The following is an 18,462-nucleotide window of genomic DNA, read 5'->3' as shown; positions in this document are numbered from 1 at the left end:
TAAAACTGAACTCTCAACATAATAAGATGTGTAAAAGTGTAAATATAATCGGATAAATTCAGTGGAAGTGTTTGAAAGAAGCGACATGGCTTCATTTATATGACATCATTTAAGAGGTGTGGTCAGATGTTTTACTGATTATTTGATTTAACCTTTATTTAACCAGGTAAAATCTCACTGAGATAAAAAAAAGTTCCCATTTTCAAGAGATCAGCATGCCAAATTTCAACGACTGTAAATACAGAATGTTACTTAGACCTCTTAGAACTTATTAGCTATTCTGATTGTAGTGACACTTTTTTACTGAGTTATTATTTAAATTGTTACAAATATTTGAAATTAATTCGACATTTAATTCTTCTTTATTTAATAGTCAAGATGATTCCTGTCATGATTTTAAACTTTCAATACTGTGATTTTACAGTAAACAGTTAAATGAAAGAAAGAAAGAAAAAAGAAAAGACATTAATGTGTGTAATATGGTTCAGAATTTGAGACAGTTTATAAAGGATGAGGAAAATAAATTCACTGAGGCAATTCAGTGACCTTTATATATCAGTTCAATGTATATTTTTTTATTTTTAAACAATTTTCTGCATATAAACAATGTGGAACCTTTACAAATAAACACTGTAACTAATTGCTTAATTAGGTACAGAGATTAAATTACTGGTTATGTTGTAAAAGTGAATCAAATACATCTCTTCATCATTTTATATCAACAGGAAAACCCAAACCGACTGTGTTTGTGACTCCTCAGAGCTCCGTCTACACTGGAGACACTGTTACTCTGAGCTGTAATCTGGTGTCCACTGGATGGAAGTTTCTCTGGTACAAAGATCAGAAACAGAATCCCCTGTCCCCTGAAGGCTCAGACACCAACACACTCACTGTGAAAGTCTCTAATAAAGGACAAGAAAATTACTACTGTAAAGCATGCAGAGGAAAGTACTTCGACTACAACTACTACCAGTACAACTACAACACAGAGATGAGTGAACCAGCCACAATTACAGTGAGAGGTGTGTCATGTTTTACACTTTTAATCTAAAGGTTTAATGTTAGAAAGACAATGAAAACCTAATTATTTTATTGTTTTAATAATTATTTGTAACAATATAACTATATAATATATTTACTTGATTCTGGATATATTTACATTTTTGTGATCTTTCTATAGCAAGACCAAAGCCTGAAGTGAAAGTACAGCCAGATGACCATGGCTTTGTGTTTACTGGAGAAACTGTCACTTTCTCATGTGAGATAAAGACTGGAGGATCCTGGGAGTATCACTGGTTCAGGGATAATAAGGAACTCCGAGATGTTAAAGGAATGAACAGCTACATAATCAGTGATGTTAAAGAGTCTCATAAAGGTGTTTACACATGTAAAGGAACACAGTCATCAGACCCACAATACACAGAGACTAGTGATGCTGTTACACTGACTGTATCAGGTGAGTGTGTTTTGTCACATATTGTCTGTTTCTGTAACATCGTGGGGGTCTTTCAGACAAACCCGCGGCCACCAACACGCCTCTTTATAGGCTCTCGGTCACGTAGATAATTAGTAATTAGTAGTAATTATTGCAACTCGTGACACGTGTTCACGTCTCTGTTTAAGAGCCCGAGGTTCGGCGTGCCAGAGTAGAGCGGTGATACGTATCGGAGCGTGTAGCGCTATAACAGCTTATACAAGGCTGCCAATTCTCACGCATTCAGCGTGAGACTCACGCAACTGACCCAAAGCTTTCATGCCACACGCCCATATTCTCACGCAGACTCGTGCAGCAGTGAGGGAAAAATCGTGTCGAATGATCTCGCAAAGCAATGCGTAGTGAGTCCAGACAGTGTAGTGAGTTTTTTGTGACAATTGTGTTTGAAATACACAATTTATTCCCATAAACTGTGTAGTCAGCCGTTCTCCCTCCCATCTGCACCGAGTGAATTGTTAACGCAGGCAGGTCAGTGAGTTACAGGGAGCTCCGTGTATCCGACTAGTAACTAATAGGCCTATGCTGTTATATACTTTATATAGATTTAAGTTAGCACTAGCAGAGTTGTTTTGCAGCACTGAGCAGTTATTTTACATAACTATCATAAAAACAATCATGTCCAGATATTTGACTGGTGGCCATCCAAATCAATGATTAAGGCTGCAAAATCAGCCAGCAGGGGCCTATTGCACAAAACTAGGATAAGGGATTATGGGATATCTTGGTGATCCTGGCTCAATTTATCCGTGATCCGGTTGCACTAAAGCTGGATTAGGGGGCAGTAGAATGTTATGGTATAAATTACCAGAGAGATTTATTCTGTGGAGCTAGCCTGCTCCAGACCAGGCTAAGTTCCAGGATCTATTTAATCTCATCCCTTATGTCAGTCAGCAGTCACCACAAATGGAAACCAATAGTTATTCCACTGGCCACTATACATTATCACATATAACTAGACCTACTGTCATTATTTAAACGTTTGCGATCATTAATTTCAATCAATTTGGATAAATGATAAATTTTAGATGATGTTGCTATCATTAGATAATTTACAGTTTCCCAAAGACTATAAGGCTATATATATAAAATGATAGAATATTAGGGCCACAGAGGAAAAAAAAAGAAAATTCAGACTTCCGGAATGAAGTCATAATATTGTAACCCGTTGTTTTAGAGGAGGACAGTTGTTAAAATGACAGCAGTGGGGCATTTCGTGGAATTGTTCTTCAGTATGGTTTCACACACAAGGACATACTTAATCTTTTGGAACATCAGCATCAGATTGTCATAAGTATCAGGACTGTAAAAAGAATATGCATCTTTTCCGCAGAAAGAACCAGCCTCATAAATTTATGACTTTTTCCTTCTTCCTCAATGTGGCCCTAATACTCTGTCCTATAAAATACACATTCCATATAAATATAAAAACACAAAGTGTAACATTATGTTCCTTTATTGAATAAGGATAAAACAAAGCAGGTAAACCATCAGCTCCTTTCCAAACTGAAGTCATACAGTTACTCTACAAGATGGAAAGCACAGAATCAAAGCATATTATACAACAAAATGATGAATACACATTCAAAGGTCTGTATATAACACACCCCACATGTCTGCACACTGAAATAAATGCAGAACAAATCCATACACATCAACTGAACAGACAAATGAATGGATGCAGTAGCCTCCCTGCAAGCATGTATTACACACAGTATACAGCACAAGCACTCTGGGAGCCCTCTCCTTCCTCAGGCAGGCCACATTGTGGAGGACAGCACAAGCCACAGTAATGTCACATGCCCTGTCAGGGCTGACCCTTAATTTGTGAAGGCAGCAAAAGTGTAACATCAGGAGGCCAAAGGTCATTTCAACTCTGGTCCTGTTCCTGGCATGGGCATGGTTGTAGGCATGCTGTGCTTCCTGGGGGTCTGTGAAAGGTGTCAGGAGAAAAGGCTGGCAGCCATACCCCCTGTCTCCCAGCAACACACCAGAGAATTCACCTGTCAACACAAAGTCTCATCATTACTACCTCATAAACACAGTGATATTCTTTGACAGCCATGATGTAAAAAGTGGTTACTAATAGGGGTTGTGTGGCTCACCTTGTGATAGGCGCTGATAGCCGTCATGTGCTGTTGCTGCTGCACCTATCACATTTAATCGGATTCATATAGAAGCTAGTAGACAAGACATGCCAGGCCTACAGTATGCCTTTGATGGTGTACTCACTGGATCAGCATCATCTGGTGCTTGTGGCTCTAACAGTAACACAGTGCTGCCAGACACTGCAAGGCAATAGGCAAACCAAAGTCAGACAGTCCAAATGGATTCAATATGAATGTGGATGTGTCCCATGTAGAGATGGAAGGACATACCTTGTATGAAGCGGGTGGCATCTTGGGAGGGACCTATGCTTGTCTCTTTCCCCCCAGGGATCCCCTCCAACACAGGCCTGCCTTTATTTAGCTCCAAAGCTATTGGAGCTTTTGGTGACCCACCACCTGTGCCTTGTCTGTGGGTATTCGTTTTCACTGCTAAAACAGTACAGACAATGTGTGAGCAGGCACCTTCTGGCTACAATATATGCTTGTGCATTGTTAAGTATTAGTCAGGGTCCTTACCATTCTGCAGAATGTTCTTGTATTTGATTTTGACTTGCTGCCATGTCCGTTTTAGCCCGGTCATGTTTTATCTACATCACACACACACCACCACACACGAAAAGAGACACTTTCTTTATCACACAAGAACATTCAATGGAGTCAGTGAGTAAGCGACCTTGGGTCCTTTGAAAGACGCTATATAAATTAAAGCGATTATTATTATTATTAGCTCATCTATTTATTCAATTTAATTCACTTTTAGTTATATAGCTCTTTTCACAATTGTTCCATTGTTTCAAAGCAGCTTTACATTAATAAAAGCAGGAGAACACACAGAAAAATTGGTGGACAACATAAGAAGCAGAGTACAACGGCTAAGATTAAACCTTACTAGTGAGAGTAGTAATAATGTAAGGCTTTGATAATTTATCAAAGCCTTATACAGTGTGATGGAGTTACTTTACACAATTTCACTCATATCTGCAGTCCATTTCAATTAAAAATTCAACTGTTTCATAATCAGAGTACAACTGCGTTTTTGGAGATGTGAATTAACTATTTGGATTGTAATTGTGATGTTTCAGCAGAGCGGTGAGTGTGTAATTGTGCACTGCTTATGCATTCAGGCGGTCTGCAATACTTTGCCACGCTTTTTCTCTTTGCTTTATCACTGTGGCGGTGTTGCCTTTCTTCTTAATTATGGCTTTTACCTCCTTGTATGCCTCCATGAATCAGTGAATCTGTGATCGGTGGCGGGTCTGTTTGAGTGAGCCGTGAGCGCGCACATATCCAGGATTGGTTTCACCTGGCTGATCCTGGCTTGGTCTTTGTGCAACCAATTAAGCCTGGACGCACTTGTTTTGGATTCATTGAGCTCAGCTTAGTCATTTATCCTGGATGTCTTAATTCTACTTTTGTGCAACGGGCCCCAGCACATACAATAGAGCACATGTTAATCTGTGAACATGTTAATCACATGTTAATCCTATTTCTGTAAAATGTTTGTGAAAATTAAATGTAATGTAAATCTCCCAAGAAATTCTGTACAGATACCAAATACTTTGACAATCAATATATACTTAATACACTTCTGCTAATGCAAGGATTTTGTGTTTGTATTTTTTCCACACCAAGCCACGCCCCTCCATAAGCCCCTCCTCATAACAAAGCCCTGCCCCCCAGAATTTCACTCTAAGCTGAACTCAAAATTTGAACTCAAAATTTTGGCCCTGGATTATATATATATATATATATATATATATATATATATATATATATATATATATATATATATATATATATATATATTTCTCTGTGCGTGTGTCTCACACACACACACACAGTCACAAATCAAAACAACCTTATCTATTTTCCCTTTGCTCCCTCTCATCCAGTTCTTTTATTTCACCCTTAAGAGTTCTCGACTTCAAGGGCAGCTGTCCCCCTCCCTCACCAGGGCCACCCCTCCCTTTCAGGCCACAGATTCACTATACACAGACTTTTGAATATAACAGGCGTCTGCTTAACTTAATATTATGGCCGGCCTCTGTAACCCTTCTGAGAGAGTGGTCCTGGTTCCGGATGCAGGTCACGCTAGCCCCTTTGAAGTCCCATCTGGGGTGCCATTAAATATGTCGTAACTCAGAGCCGGTCTCCGAGCCGGTCTCCAAGCCGACACATCACAGGGTGTCCTCATCTCTTAGACCTTTTGGTTACTAAAAACTGTTTTAGTTAGACTAAACTGTTAACTCTATAATTACTACAAAAATACTGAGAAAACTCCCCAGACCTGGATGAAAATGAACAAACTTCTTTATTGTGGTCAATCAGCCAACAATCTTCTAAGAGAAATTGCCAAATTGAAAGTAACAAATTAAAACCCCCAAAAAGAGCATGTCATGCAAAATCAATAAAAAAATCAAGAACTCTCGCGACGTTCTTGCAAAAATAAAAAACACACACAGACACCACACACACACACACACGCACACATGCACACCACACGCACACACAGACACACACATACGTGCACACAGACACACACATACTCGCGCGGGGCTGCCTCCTTCATCTGGCCAGAAGAATTTGACACCCGCCCCTTCACCCCCGATCTCAATATATACCCTGTCACTCCTGGCCTCCTCTTTGGTTCCCAGTATTTCTTGGAGTCCCAGGTGCCATATCACCTTATTTATCGGCATCACCTCCTATGATTTCTAAATACACTGACCTAATTTCCCCTTATCTCCCATTACCTTTTCCCCATATGCCCATTTGTGGATTTTCCTCCCCTTAGTTCTCAGGGCCTAGGTCTTTTTCATTCTACATAACAAGTTATCACTATGAGCTAAGGTCTGAGAACCATGGTCTTCTTCATTCTCCATAACAATTTATGAGCTAAGGTCTGGGAACCATGGTCCTTTTCATTCTACATAACAATTTTACATTTGTTATTACAAATGTGCTCAAAAAGAGCTTCACTTCCTGGTCAAAGTCACATTTGCCTCTCAGTCTTTTATGACAGACGTCCTGAGGATTAATCCTGCATTCAACTACAGTGAGTAAGTTTCTCTTTTCCTATCTTCTCCTGTATATGATTTTTACTGATTATAAGTCACTCTATGAGTCTAGTTTATGTCACACGATATTATGTTAAAAGCTCTTACCTATTCATTATTTTATACTGTTACTATTGCTGCTGTAATATTGCTTGTGTACAAGTGGAGTTCTTTGATACTCCTCAAGCCTGCTAAATTTTTTATGATCTCAGCCTGTCTTTTTTCCCTGGCTGGGCTTGCTAACATCTCTCAAGCTTCAGTTCCTCTATCTCTACTAAGTTACTCTTCTCTCCCCCTAGATCCTTCACCTCTGGGTCAGTCAATTCATCCTGGTCACACCATCCGGATCCCTCGTCCTTCCCCCTATCCAAGACCTGTGCCTGCTGACGCCATGGCCGGCTATCGCCGCTTCCAACTGCTTCATATCATCTCTGAGCTCACTACACTTCTGGAACAGCTCAGTTCTCCTGAACTACCTGAGTATCCTTATCTGCCGTCCCATATTGTGAGGAATCCTCCTGCTCGCACGTCCTCCCCTCAAACCCCTCTGGTTAACCTCGTGGACCAGAGAACTCAAACTGATGGCTGTCCTCATGCTAACCCTTGCTCCCCTGAGCTTGGAACTCCCGGGTCCCCTCCTCCTTCTGCCTATGTTCGTCCCCTCTCTCCCACCTTTGCATCTTCTTCCTCCGATTCTAAACCTGGATCTCAAGATTACACTCCTACTACCCCCCTTTACTAAGTTCTAATAATAAACATCTCCCCTTCTATCCACCCTCGGACTCAAGTGTGGTTATTTTATTCTCTAGTTATATATTACCTTAAGATTATTACAACATCTGGGGTTTATTCCCATGTGTCTTATGACTCAAATCATAATCGCCTTAAGGCATGTCACTCTGCTTTTAATGCATTCCTGGGTTCTGGGATTTTTCGCAACACAGTCTGTAAAGAATCTTGATTATTTTTAGGTCTGAGTCTGTATTAAAATTGTGATCTACATTTACTTCATCAGTGGTGATTGTTGTCTGACAGAGTTTCATCATTTACATGTGAGCTGATATACTGTATCTACACTCTGAATGGTTATCTACAGAATAGAAACTGTAATGATTTGTTTGTTTCTTACAGAGAGTCCTAAACCTACAGTGACTATAAACCCTGATAGTCAGGTGTTCATAGGAGAGGCTGTGACTTTCAGGTGTGATGTACAGGAAGGAAGAGACACTGAGTGGACGTACAACTGGTTTAGGGACAGTAACACATTGTACCAATATTCCACAAAAAAGGAGTTCAGCATCAGTTCTGTTACAGTCTCACATCGTGGTCAATACACCTGCAGAGGGAGGAGGACAAGTGACTCTCAGATGTCAAAGAAGAGTGATCCTGTTACACTCTCTGTATCAGGTGAGTCTGTTAATGAATGTTATAACTTTTATGTAAAAAGTATCACAAGTTTTAGATTTTGTTCCAGTTTGTATCATATGCAAAAATAGTCTCATTATGATGATTTTACAACTTTCTTTTTTCTTTCTTTTTTTTCCCTAATTTTATGTAATACACCTAATATTTCATCTGAATCTGTTATGATTTTATATTGAAAATAGATTTTAAAGTTTCACTGCTGTGCTTTTAAAACAACAATTTTGTTTTACATTTTATTTTAAAATAACTGAATCTTTTGATTTATAAAGAATCACTACAACATATTAGATATTCTGATGCTGTGACATTTTTTCTGGGCTATAATTCAAATTGTTAAAGAAACCTGACATTTATGAGCCACACATAATTCTTCACCTAATATTTAATCTGAATCTGTTATGATCTGTTATGGTTTCACTGCTGTGATTTAACAGAAAAGATTTAAATGATTGAAGGAAATTTTAAAACAACACTAATGTCTGAAGTATGGCTCAGAATTTAAGACACTGAATGATGACTTTGATCATCATTTTAATTCTATTTATCCAATGTATAAATAATGTAAAAATGTAACAATGCAATTTTTTAAACAACACTATCTACACTACATACATATTTACTAGGGTATTTATGTTTGTCATGAATAATTTTACTTTTGAAGAAATACACTGCTAACAGTGTCTTTGTTTCTTTTTACAAAACATGTTTAACAAAAAAGTGAGGTCTGTCTCTCCCAGTAGAATTAGAACTTTCTCAAATATCTGTGTGAACAGTTATTACAGTATAATATTATTATAAGGATTTTCTCCACTTATTTCAAAGTGAAATATCAAACAAGAAAAGTTTAAACAAATCAATAATGGAAAACAAAATACAGCATCAAATAAATAATGTTTTTGGCTTTTCATAGTATTCAGTAGCCAGTATAGACATCCTTCTTTTTAGTGACTTTCATGAGCCTCTCATCCATGGAAATAGTGTCTTTATTTGTTCATGACTTATTTTAGCTGAAGCAGACACCACAGCCTCCCAGATACTGTTAAAAGGTCTATATTATTTTCCCTCACTGTAAATATCACACTTAAGAAGAGCTCACAAGTTATCAGTTGGGTTTAAATCAGGTGAGGAAGAGGAACAGGTCATTATTCTGTCATCTTCAAAGCCTTTCCTGTCAAATGAAACAGCTAAGTACTTGGATACATGTGATGGATTATATGTGCATTAATGATGTTTTAATTAAAAGTGTAAATAAGCGGGTGATTAAAGTAGACTGGGAAATACAGAATGTTAAATAGGCCTCCTAGTGAGAATGATGAGATCTCCAATTAGTGTAATGTGTTCATATAAAATTAACGATGTACATTTGTGTTTGGTAGCAAACACATTTATTTATTTTTAGGCAAAACACAAAGTTTTAAAAACAAAACCATTTGTTAATGCTCCCAGTATGTTACAAGTAAATAGATTGTGTAGATTAGCATTTTGTTGTTTTGTTTATTACCAGAATACTATGTTCTCTATACACAAATAAATTACTGTAGTGTAGAGACAGACTAGAGACCTGCATCGTCACACAGCAGTTATTTTCTGACTCTCACTTCAATCACAGTGTATTGATGATGTGTCTAAATAAAAATCTAAAATGATTTCAGCAAACGTTGTTTAGCTTCATCACAGAGACAGTAATAATGTTTTACAGTAAATGCGATTAGTGTATTACAGACTATTTCACATCATGAACTGTTTCATTTCTAACAGAAAAACCTAAACCTCAACTCACATCAAACCATAAAGGAGCTGCACTGACAGGAAACTCAGTGACTCTGTACTGTACACTGACACCACAGTCTGCTGGATGGAAGTTTTACTGGTACAAATACACAGGGAGAGATTGGACTGAGACTAAATACAATGAAACAGACTCCTACACCATCAGTTCAGTTATTCTCTCTGATGGAGGTCATTACAAGTGCAGAGCTGGAAGAGGAAACCCAGACTACTACACAGTCTACAGTGATGTACTCTGGGTAAATGTTATTGGTGAGTAAGAGATCGGACTGGACACAACATGTTAACAGTAGATCTGGTAGTTAAACACTGAGACCTGCCTGAGTGAGAATGAGTGAAGGGGACAAGGGACAAACTTTTATAGTGAACCACTGATTTTAAGAGGCTGTAAAATCTGATAGAATGAGATTAAAGACTTGTCTATGAGGACTTGTGAACTGTAGTGAAATGTAGTGGTGTGTATGGGAACAGAGAGAGAAAGAGGGCAGGAGGATGAAGAGGATGATAGAACAGAGAAATTTTATATGAGGTAAATACTAAGCAAGAGTTTACTACCATCCTGATTTTTTAAAGTATTTAAATGTCTAGTGACAAAGAAAATGTACATGTCTCTTTAATACAGAAAACTTATCTCTCTAAAGGCCAGCGTAATATTATATAATATTAATATTACTATATATAATATTACTATATATATATATATATATATATATATATATATATATATATATATATATATATATATATATATATAAAAACACTTTTTCACACCACTTTTTGTGTGTGTGTGTGTATGTTTGTGCATAGACATACACGGTGGATTGAAAAAGTATTTGCCCCCTTCCTGATTTTTTTTTTTTTTTTTTTTTTACATGTTTGTCACAATGTAATGTTTAAGGTCATCAGACAAATGTAAATATTAGTTAAAGATAACAAAAGTAAACACAACATGCAGTTTCTAAATGAAGGTTTTTATTATTAAGGGTAAACAAAATCCAAACCTACATGGCCCTGTGTGAAAAAGTACAGTACTTTCCCCCTAAACCCAATAACTGGTTGGGCTGCCCTTAGCAGCAAGAACTGCAATTAAGCATTTGCGATAACTTGCAATGAGTCTGTTATTTATCACAACAAGTCTTCTGGTTCCTGAAGCAGCAAAACAGCCCCAGACCATCACACTACCACCACCATATTTTACTGTTTGTATAATGCTCTTTTTCTGAAATGTGGTGTTACTTTTACACTAGATGTAATGGGACACACACTTTCCAAAAACACTTGTTTAATCAGTCCACAATTTTCCCAAAGTCTTGGGTCATCAAGATGTTTTCTGCCAAATCTGAGACAAGCCTTTTGTTTTTTTTGCCCAGCAGCGGTTCTCGTCCTGGAACTCTGTCATGCAGGCCATTTTTGCCCAGTCTCTTTTTTATGGTGGAGTCATGAACACTGACCTTACCTGAGGCAAGTGAGGCCTGCAGTTCTTTGTATGTTGTTGTAGGGTCTTTTGTGACATCTTGGATGAGTAATCGCTGCGCTCTTGGTGTAATTTTGGCCGGCCACTCCTGGGAAAGTTCACCACTGTTCCATGTTTTTGCCATTTGACAGAAAATTGCTCTCACTGTGGTTTGCAAACACTTTTTTGTGGGTTTGAATTTTGTTTTCCCTTAATTTATAAAAACCTTCATTTAAAAACTGCATGTTGTGTTATACTTGTGTTATCTTTAACTAATATTTAAATTTCTTTGATCTGAAACAATGTTTTTTTGATAATAAAATAAAAAGTCAGGAAGGGGCAAACACTTTTTCACCCCACTGTGTGTTTGTGTTTGTGTGTGTGTTTAAGTATAACATTCATATCAAAACAGAAGTGGCTACCCATTTAAAAAAGTCCTATTTTAATTAAATTTGTGACAATATGTAAATCTTATTAGTGGCACAATACTAACCAATCTATTACAAATAGAGACAAAGACATTTATGAGATGTACACTTATATCTGCTTAGAGCAGAAGAGCTTTGTTCTGTAAAGTGAGCCATCAGTAGTTGCAGAATATAGTTAGCTTTAATGGCAGGTGTTTGCTTGAAGATATTTCTTCAATGTTGTTATGTTTATCTTTTGAACTAGATGAGGCTTTTCATTACTGCTTTTTATGCAGTAAATTATTGTAATTAGGCTATATTTATAGTATAATATATTAAGTTTCTTTCTTTTTAAGATAATATAATAGTGACTTATAATGAAATCTAATAATATTAATATAATTATTAACAGGTGAATCTTCTCCAGTGTCTCTGATCATCAGACCGAGCAGAACTCAACACTTTAATGCTGACTCTCTCTCACTGAGCTGTGGGGACCAGAGTGACTCTACTGGATGGACAGTGAGAAGATACACACAAAGTGAGACATCGTCCGATTGTTCATCAGTTCCAGGATCTACATGTAACATCAGCTCCCTCTCTACATCACACACTGGAGTTTACTGGTGTCAGTCTGAATCTGGAGGACGCAGTAATTCTGTTAACATCACAGTGCACAGTGAGTCATTTCATCAGTTCTCATTAATAATATTTAATACACAAAACCAAATCATTTAGAAAAATCGATTCTTAAGTACTGTAAACAATTGAATTTATTGCTTACTTGTAATAATATCACAAGAAAAGTTTATCATCTTGTGATTGACAGCAGTGCAGTAAAAACTCTAAAATAAAATTTCCAGACAATTTTCAATAAATGTCAGATGTTTACTTAACATTTCTTACTGTAAATGAACAAACTGTGTTAGATGCTTCAGCTCATTTAGTTCTCTGATTCTTGCTGTCTGAGTCACTGTCGTAGTTAACATAACTGCATGGTTATGTATATTTATAAGCTGAGTAAATGAGGAACACTTTAACATACTGTATGAGCTACATTTATAAATAGCTATTAAGTTTCTGTCATGTTCATCTTAAGCTCTAAACCTATTTTCCTGACTGTTTTTTAAAATGACATAACTACTCAATAAAGTTGAGTATATCTCAAACTACAAGGTGTATTTGAATAAGCTAACAATTGAGATTGCTGCAGACATATAAGTATATCTTAAAAAAATATATAAAGTAAGTATATCTATTAGCAGATCAGATAGAATCTGGAACACAAAAAAAGTCAAAACAAATTCTGTCTGATAAATATTTCAATTTAAAGGAGAATAGCCCAATCTAAACCTTCACATTAAAGCCTACATTCTCCAGAAAACAATTGTATAACTTCTTACCTCTAACTACAGAACACAGTGCACATGACTGTATGCCAGTCTGAGACACTTCCCCTCTATAGAGCTAAAAGCCAGCGCTTCCTGCTTACAAAACAAATACAAATACATTTACCTCAGAAGCACCAAAGTATTGTAGTGTTGCTCAAGTGGTGAAGAGTGAAGAGGAAGAAGTTTTAACTTTTATATTGAACCACTGAGTGTGAAAAACTGCAGAGATTAGAGTATCAGTGTGTGAACTGATGATGATGGTGTTTGTTTGTGTTTTCTGATTTAGCTTTGGTACAATGCAACACTACAGTCAAAAAAATGGAAAAACCCTCAATTCTATGCAGTAAATTGTCATTACATCTTTTAGGCTATATGTATAGTTTAATATATTAACCTAAGTTTCTTTCTTTTTAATAATACATGTTAATATAATAGTGACCTATAATGAAATCTAATAATATTAATATATTTATTAACAGGTGAAAACTGTACAAAACAGCTCTAAAATGACAAAATAAACTGCACAATAGACCCATCCTTACAAACCTGACAGCTGTCTGAAGGTCATCGTGTGTTTGGTTCAGTTCATCTTGAGGGGGTAGTGAAAAGTTTTAGCATGATTTTCTGGATTTGAAAACACACCTCTTGTGTTTTTTAAGCCCAGCTGTTTTCCGTTCCACACGATTTCAGCATTTTAAAAGGCAAAATAAAGCAAGAAAATCCTTTGGACAGTTGAGTTGGTGCATTTAAATGTCCAGTGTATTTAACTTTTCTGAAGTTTGAAGAGCAATAACTTGACTTTTCGACAGAATTTCTCAAAGTTTGACCTCTTTATAGAAAGTCAAAAGAGGTAAATTAAGTTGTATGAGGTTAATGTGTGACAGACAGGGGAGCATGCAGACCTGAATCATGCTGACCCTGTTCATTTGTTGATTCCACATAATATTTGACTTGTTAAAAATAAGCAGTGAATCCACCAATAAAATAGAATTCTGGAAAAAGGTGTAAGAGAATAATAGTAGGTCATAATTATCAAGTTTCTGGAAATTCATATTGATCAACATTTTTCATTAGCCTGATTAGCTCAGAATATTCAACTTTCCCTTTTTCTGGTTGTACAAGATGAAAAGCTTTTGGGGTAATATTAAAAAAAAAAAAATCACTGCCTGTATCTTTCCAGGTAATAAATAATATTAAAATATAATAACTATACCAATGCAGTGACAAGGAAATGCACAGTTTAGTGTCCTTTTTTTTCTAAGAATATAAAATACCCTGTTGTGTTTTCTGCTCCATGTAAAATGGCATGTTAGACAACAATCCATGGAAATCTCACAGAGGAATTCAATGTGTTTAGCAAATCTTATAAAGGCATGCATGTTACAGTAATAATGTAGAATTGCAAACTTCATATTCAGTGTTTTCTTTCTGTTTCCTGCAGATGGTGATGTGATCCTGGACAGTCCTGTCCAGCCTGTGATTGAGCGACATCGTTTGATTTTACGCTGTTTAAATCGCTCAAAGCTCTCAGAGTCTCGTGTTTATTTTTATAAAACTGATTCCATCCTCCAGAACCAGACTACAGGAGAAATGATCATCAGTAGTGTCTCAAAGTCAGATGAAGGTTTCTACCACTGTAAACACCCAGAGAGAGGAGAGTCACCGAAAAGCTGGGTTTCAGTCAGAAGTGAGAAATATTTAGTCAGTTGGAGTCAGTCGTCTGTTATTGCATTTTAAAAATATTGATACAGACTTGTTTCACCTTTAGCAGCTTGACTGCAAGTAAAGAAAAAAAAATTAAGAATTTAATTTTGATAAGGTGTAGAATAAGCATGACACCAATTTTGAGTAAAATAAACACAAGTTATAGTTTATTTAAAGTAATACAGAACAGAGAATCATGCTGAGTGATTATTAAAGATTTACAAAAGCTTGTATTTTAAGCATGAACACTTTATTTATTAGAGCTCTACAGTCAACAAACTGTCTATATGCTGTGACTAACCTTCCAGGATCCAGATAAAAGAGCAAATATTAACAGTCCTAATGTTCAGTTAAATGTTAGAGAAATGGCTGTATGTTGTTAAAGAAAGTAACATCTTAAGTTGTAGACATTTTTGTCATGTACGTCCAATACATTAATGCTTTATATATGATTTTTATAGATGGAAAAGCACCAACATCTGTACTGAAGCTCCTCAGCAGTGTAGCAACAGCCTCCCTGTATGTGCTGGTGACCATCATTCTGGCAGTGAAATGTTACAGAGCTCGAGGTAAGAACAGTGTTCTTCATTAGACATAAAATTAAACCCTAACATTATATAAGAGGCTAATTGATAGTGTTCATAATTATGTATTTTTCAGCTGAACCCGATGAGGACAACAGACCATACAGAGTGATAGAAGCTGAAACGTCTTTCTGAGTGTCAGGTTATAACATTATCTAAAACGTCCGTCTTTTAAATAACAGCAGGTTCCAGTGCAACAGAGAACACATACATACATGTCATGATGTAGTAATGACTGGTTGTGAGGCTTTAAATTCTCTAAAAGTGTTAAGGATTTTTTATTGAGTGATTTCATTACTTGATATACTGTATTTTTACCATGTTTTTCTAGCTATATGGCATAGTTTGTTTTAATTGAATAATAATTTTAAGAATATAGACAGCATTTACACAAGGTAGCATTTATATAATTGAATAAAGCTCCCCCCCCCCCATTTTTAAGTACTGTAAATACTTGGGCAAAAGAGTTTTGTTAAAAGATTTTTTGAATGTGACTGAATTTTGATTCAGTGTTTTACCTCATTTTGTTTTTGCCTGCATCTGTTTTTGTTGATCAACTTACAATCTCCTGTTTGTTGACTTTGATTCCATCTGAAGTTTTGTATATTTTGCTTGAGCTGTTCCTAATAAACCGACCACTGCAACTTGCATCCTCTCTGACTCTGCCTTCTTATGTGGCACAAATAATTTGTGATTGTTATAATAAATGAATAACTAAATAAATTATTCTTGCTGTAGACAACTGTATGAAGTTCTATAAGGTCACTCAGGTCTGTGATTGTTGCTACAGCTGATTGAGTCATTACATGTGGTATATGAAAGCAAAAAAACAAATACATGTATATACAGTGGTGTGAAAGTGTTGACCCCTTCCATTTTTTTTTTTTTTGCACATTTGTAACACTTTAATGTTTCAGATCATCAAACAAATTTAAATATTAAATACAACACAAAACACATTTAATCGTTTTCCTTTTTTTTTTTAAATCTGAATGTAATGTTTTTAAGTGAAATCTAAACCCAAATGGCTCTTTGTGAAAAATTGCTTGCCACTAAAACTAATAACTGGTTGGGCCGCCCTTAGCAGCAAGAACTGCAATCAAGCTTTTGTGATAACTTGCAATGAGTCTGTTACAGCCCTGTGGAGGAATTTTGGTCCACTCCTCTTTGCAGAATTGTTGTATTTCAGCCACATTGGAGGGATTTCGAGCATGAACTGCCTTTTTAAGGTCATGCCTCAGCATCTCAATAGGATTCAGTTCAGGACTTTGACTAGGCCACTCCAATCTTCATTTTGTTTTTCTTTAACCATTCAGAGGTGGACTTGATGGTGTGTTTTGGATCATCGTCCTGCTGTAAAACCCAACTTTGCTTCAGCTTTAGGTATATGAGCAGAGAACAAGAGTCCAGGAAGTGAAACTATACAAAAACAGTTTTCTTCCCTATTACAGATTTAAATGCATTGTGTATGCACTATGTAGAAAAACATGAAGCAGGGTATTTTGCACAGTTATAGCTCACAATCTGTATATATGAAGTGCAAACCTGATGACATACAGTCTACTTAAGGGATAAACCTCTCTTTGTTACATTTGCAAAATGCTCAATATATCTAGATGAACAAAAATATGATAAAACTGAGGGCATATAACGAGATTATTTGTTATCATTACTGTGATTAGACAAACTTCCGACCAAGAGCTTGAATCGTGTCTAATTTTAAATGTTTTTAGTTTTTACTCCCCTCCTTGCGCAGCGTCGCGCCGCCAACGCCCAAATCGCACCACACTCCACACGTGAAAGTGGGAGACAGGAGAGCAAGCCGTCAACGTGACCGTGGCAGCCAATTCTTCTGTTATACAATATGGCTACCTAAACCACAAAAAAAATGCATCCAAAAGAAAACATACAGCAGTGTGTAAGTTCTGCAATGCAACGCTTCCTGAGATGGCTGGGACCACGTCAAACATCTATCGACATTTGGAAAGGAAGCATAAAGAAAGGTAAGCTAAGTGCAAGTAATGATAAATTTTGCTGTACCAAAACTCAAGTTCACCCCTCCCTCCCCATAGCCAAATCACATGTGAGATATTTGTTTAAAACAAACTGATCGAAAATAAAATGCAAAAACAGGGTTTCCTTCCACGTTGCACAATAAAGCTACACAAAGCTACGTTACCAACATGTAAATTAAAAATATATAATAATTATTATATAATAATTTGCCTACTAAGCAAGACTTAATGCTTGGATCTGTATGATACATTTTCCCTCTCCTGTTATTCACATTCATTTAAGACAAAATGGACTGTCTAGATTGAACATCTGGCCCCTTGAGATATTAATTTAATCTGGATTAAAATGATCCGGATTTGGAAATCCCATTTTTTCCTATTCAGGATCAGGTAATCCGGCTTATTTTAACGCCGGTTTTTCAAAGCAACATTGGATCGGATCACCCTGATCCACATACACCGTTTTCAGGATTACCAAATCCAGATTACCTGTGCTCTAAATGGGACAACATATCATGGGCTACCAGGTATGTAAAGAACAGGTAGAAGAGCCAACATGGGGTCACTGTAAGAGTTTTTTATTTTGAGAAAAAACCCAAAAATAAAAAACATCCACTTCCATTCATAATTTCTTTTATGACCCCTCATCTGAGTCATAAAAAATAAATATACATTAACAAATACATTGTGGATATTTTGAAAACATCTTAAAAAAATAAAATGGCTAAATGTCCAATAGTTAACAAAATAAAGAATGTTCAGGGTTCTTTTTCATCTGAGGATGTGAGACCTGAAGATCTGAAGTTTTGTTTTTAAGTTTTGCTTCAATAATTCAATTCAAGTTTATTTGTATAGCACTTTTTACAATGGGCTTCGTCTCAAAGCAGCTTTACAGAACAAACATAGAACAGAAGTTAAACATGAGGAGAAAAAAGAATTAATATAATAAAAAAATTAAGATATAGTTCACAGTGTGTATGTATGTATGTATGTATGTATGTATGTATGTATGTATTTATCCCCAATGAGCAAGTCTGAG

General features: G+C 36.3%; 1 protein-coding gene and 1 long non-coding RNA gene across 3 annotated transcripts; one reads left to right on the top strand and one right to left on the bottom strand.

The window, feature by feature from the left end:
• Positions 1 to 510: 510 nt before the first annotated feature.
• LOC125141108 (carcinoembryonic antigen-related cell adhesion molecule 5-like) lies at positions 511 to 16,056 on the top strand. Its single transcript, XM_047812916.1, has 9 exons — positions 511 to 541; positions 726 to 1,022; positions 1,181 to 1,456; positions 7,788 to 8,063; positions 9,840 to 10,121; positions 12,142 to 12,408; positions 14,562 to 14,807; positions 15,286 to 15,393; positions 15,485 to 16,056. The coding sequence occupies exons 1-9, from the start codon at positions 511 to 513 to the stop codon at positions 15,541 to 15,543; spliced, it is 1,842 nt and encodes a 613-aa protein (XP_047668872.1). The 3' UTR covers positions 15,544 to 16,056.
• LOC113645041 lies at positions 3,317 to 5,280 on the bottom strand. 2 transcript variants are annotated; one of them, XR_007143989.1, is made up of 4 exons: positions 4,117 to 5,280; positions 3,871 to 4,029; positions 3,598 to 3,780; positions 3,318 to 3,495 (listed from the first exon to the last, which is right to left on the bottom strand). It is a non-coding gene; the product is annotated as an uncharacterized LOC113645041 (long non-coding RNA). The 2 variants fall into 2 exon arrangements; XR_007143988.1 differs by having other exon boundaries at positions 3,317 to 3,495; positions 3,871 to 5,280.
• Positions 16,057 to 18,462: the final 2,406 nt, after the last annotated feature.

Source organism: Tachysurus fulvidraco, chromosome 1, assembly GCF_022655615.1.
Source record: "Tachysurus fulvidraco isolate hzauxx_2018 chromosome 1, HZAU_PFXX_2.0, whole genome shotgun sequence".
Classification (NCBI taxonomy): Eukaryota; Metazoa; Chordata; class Actinopteri; order Siluriformes; family Bagridae; genus Tachysurus; species Tachysurus fulvidraco.
This window is presented reverse-complemented; position numbering and strand designations above follow the sequence as displayed.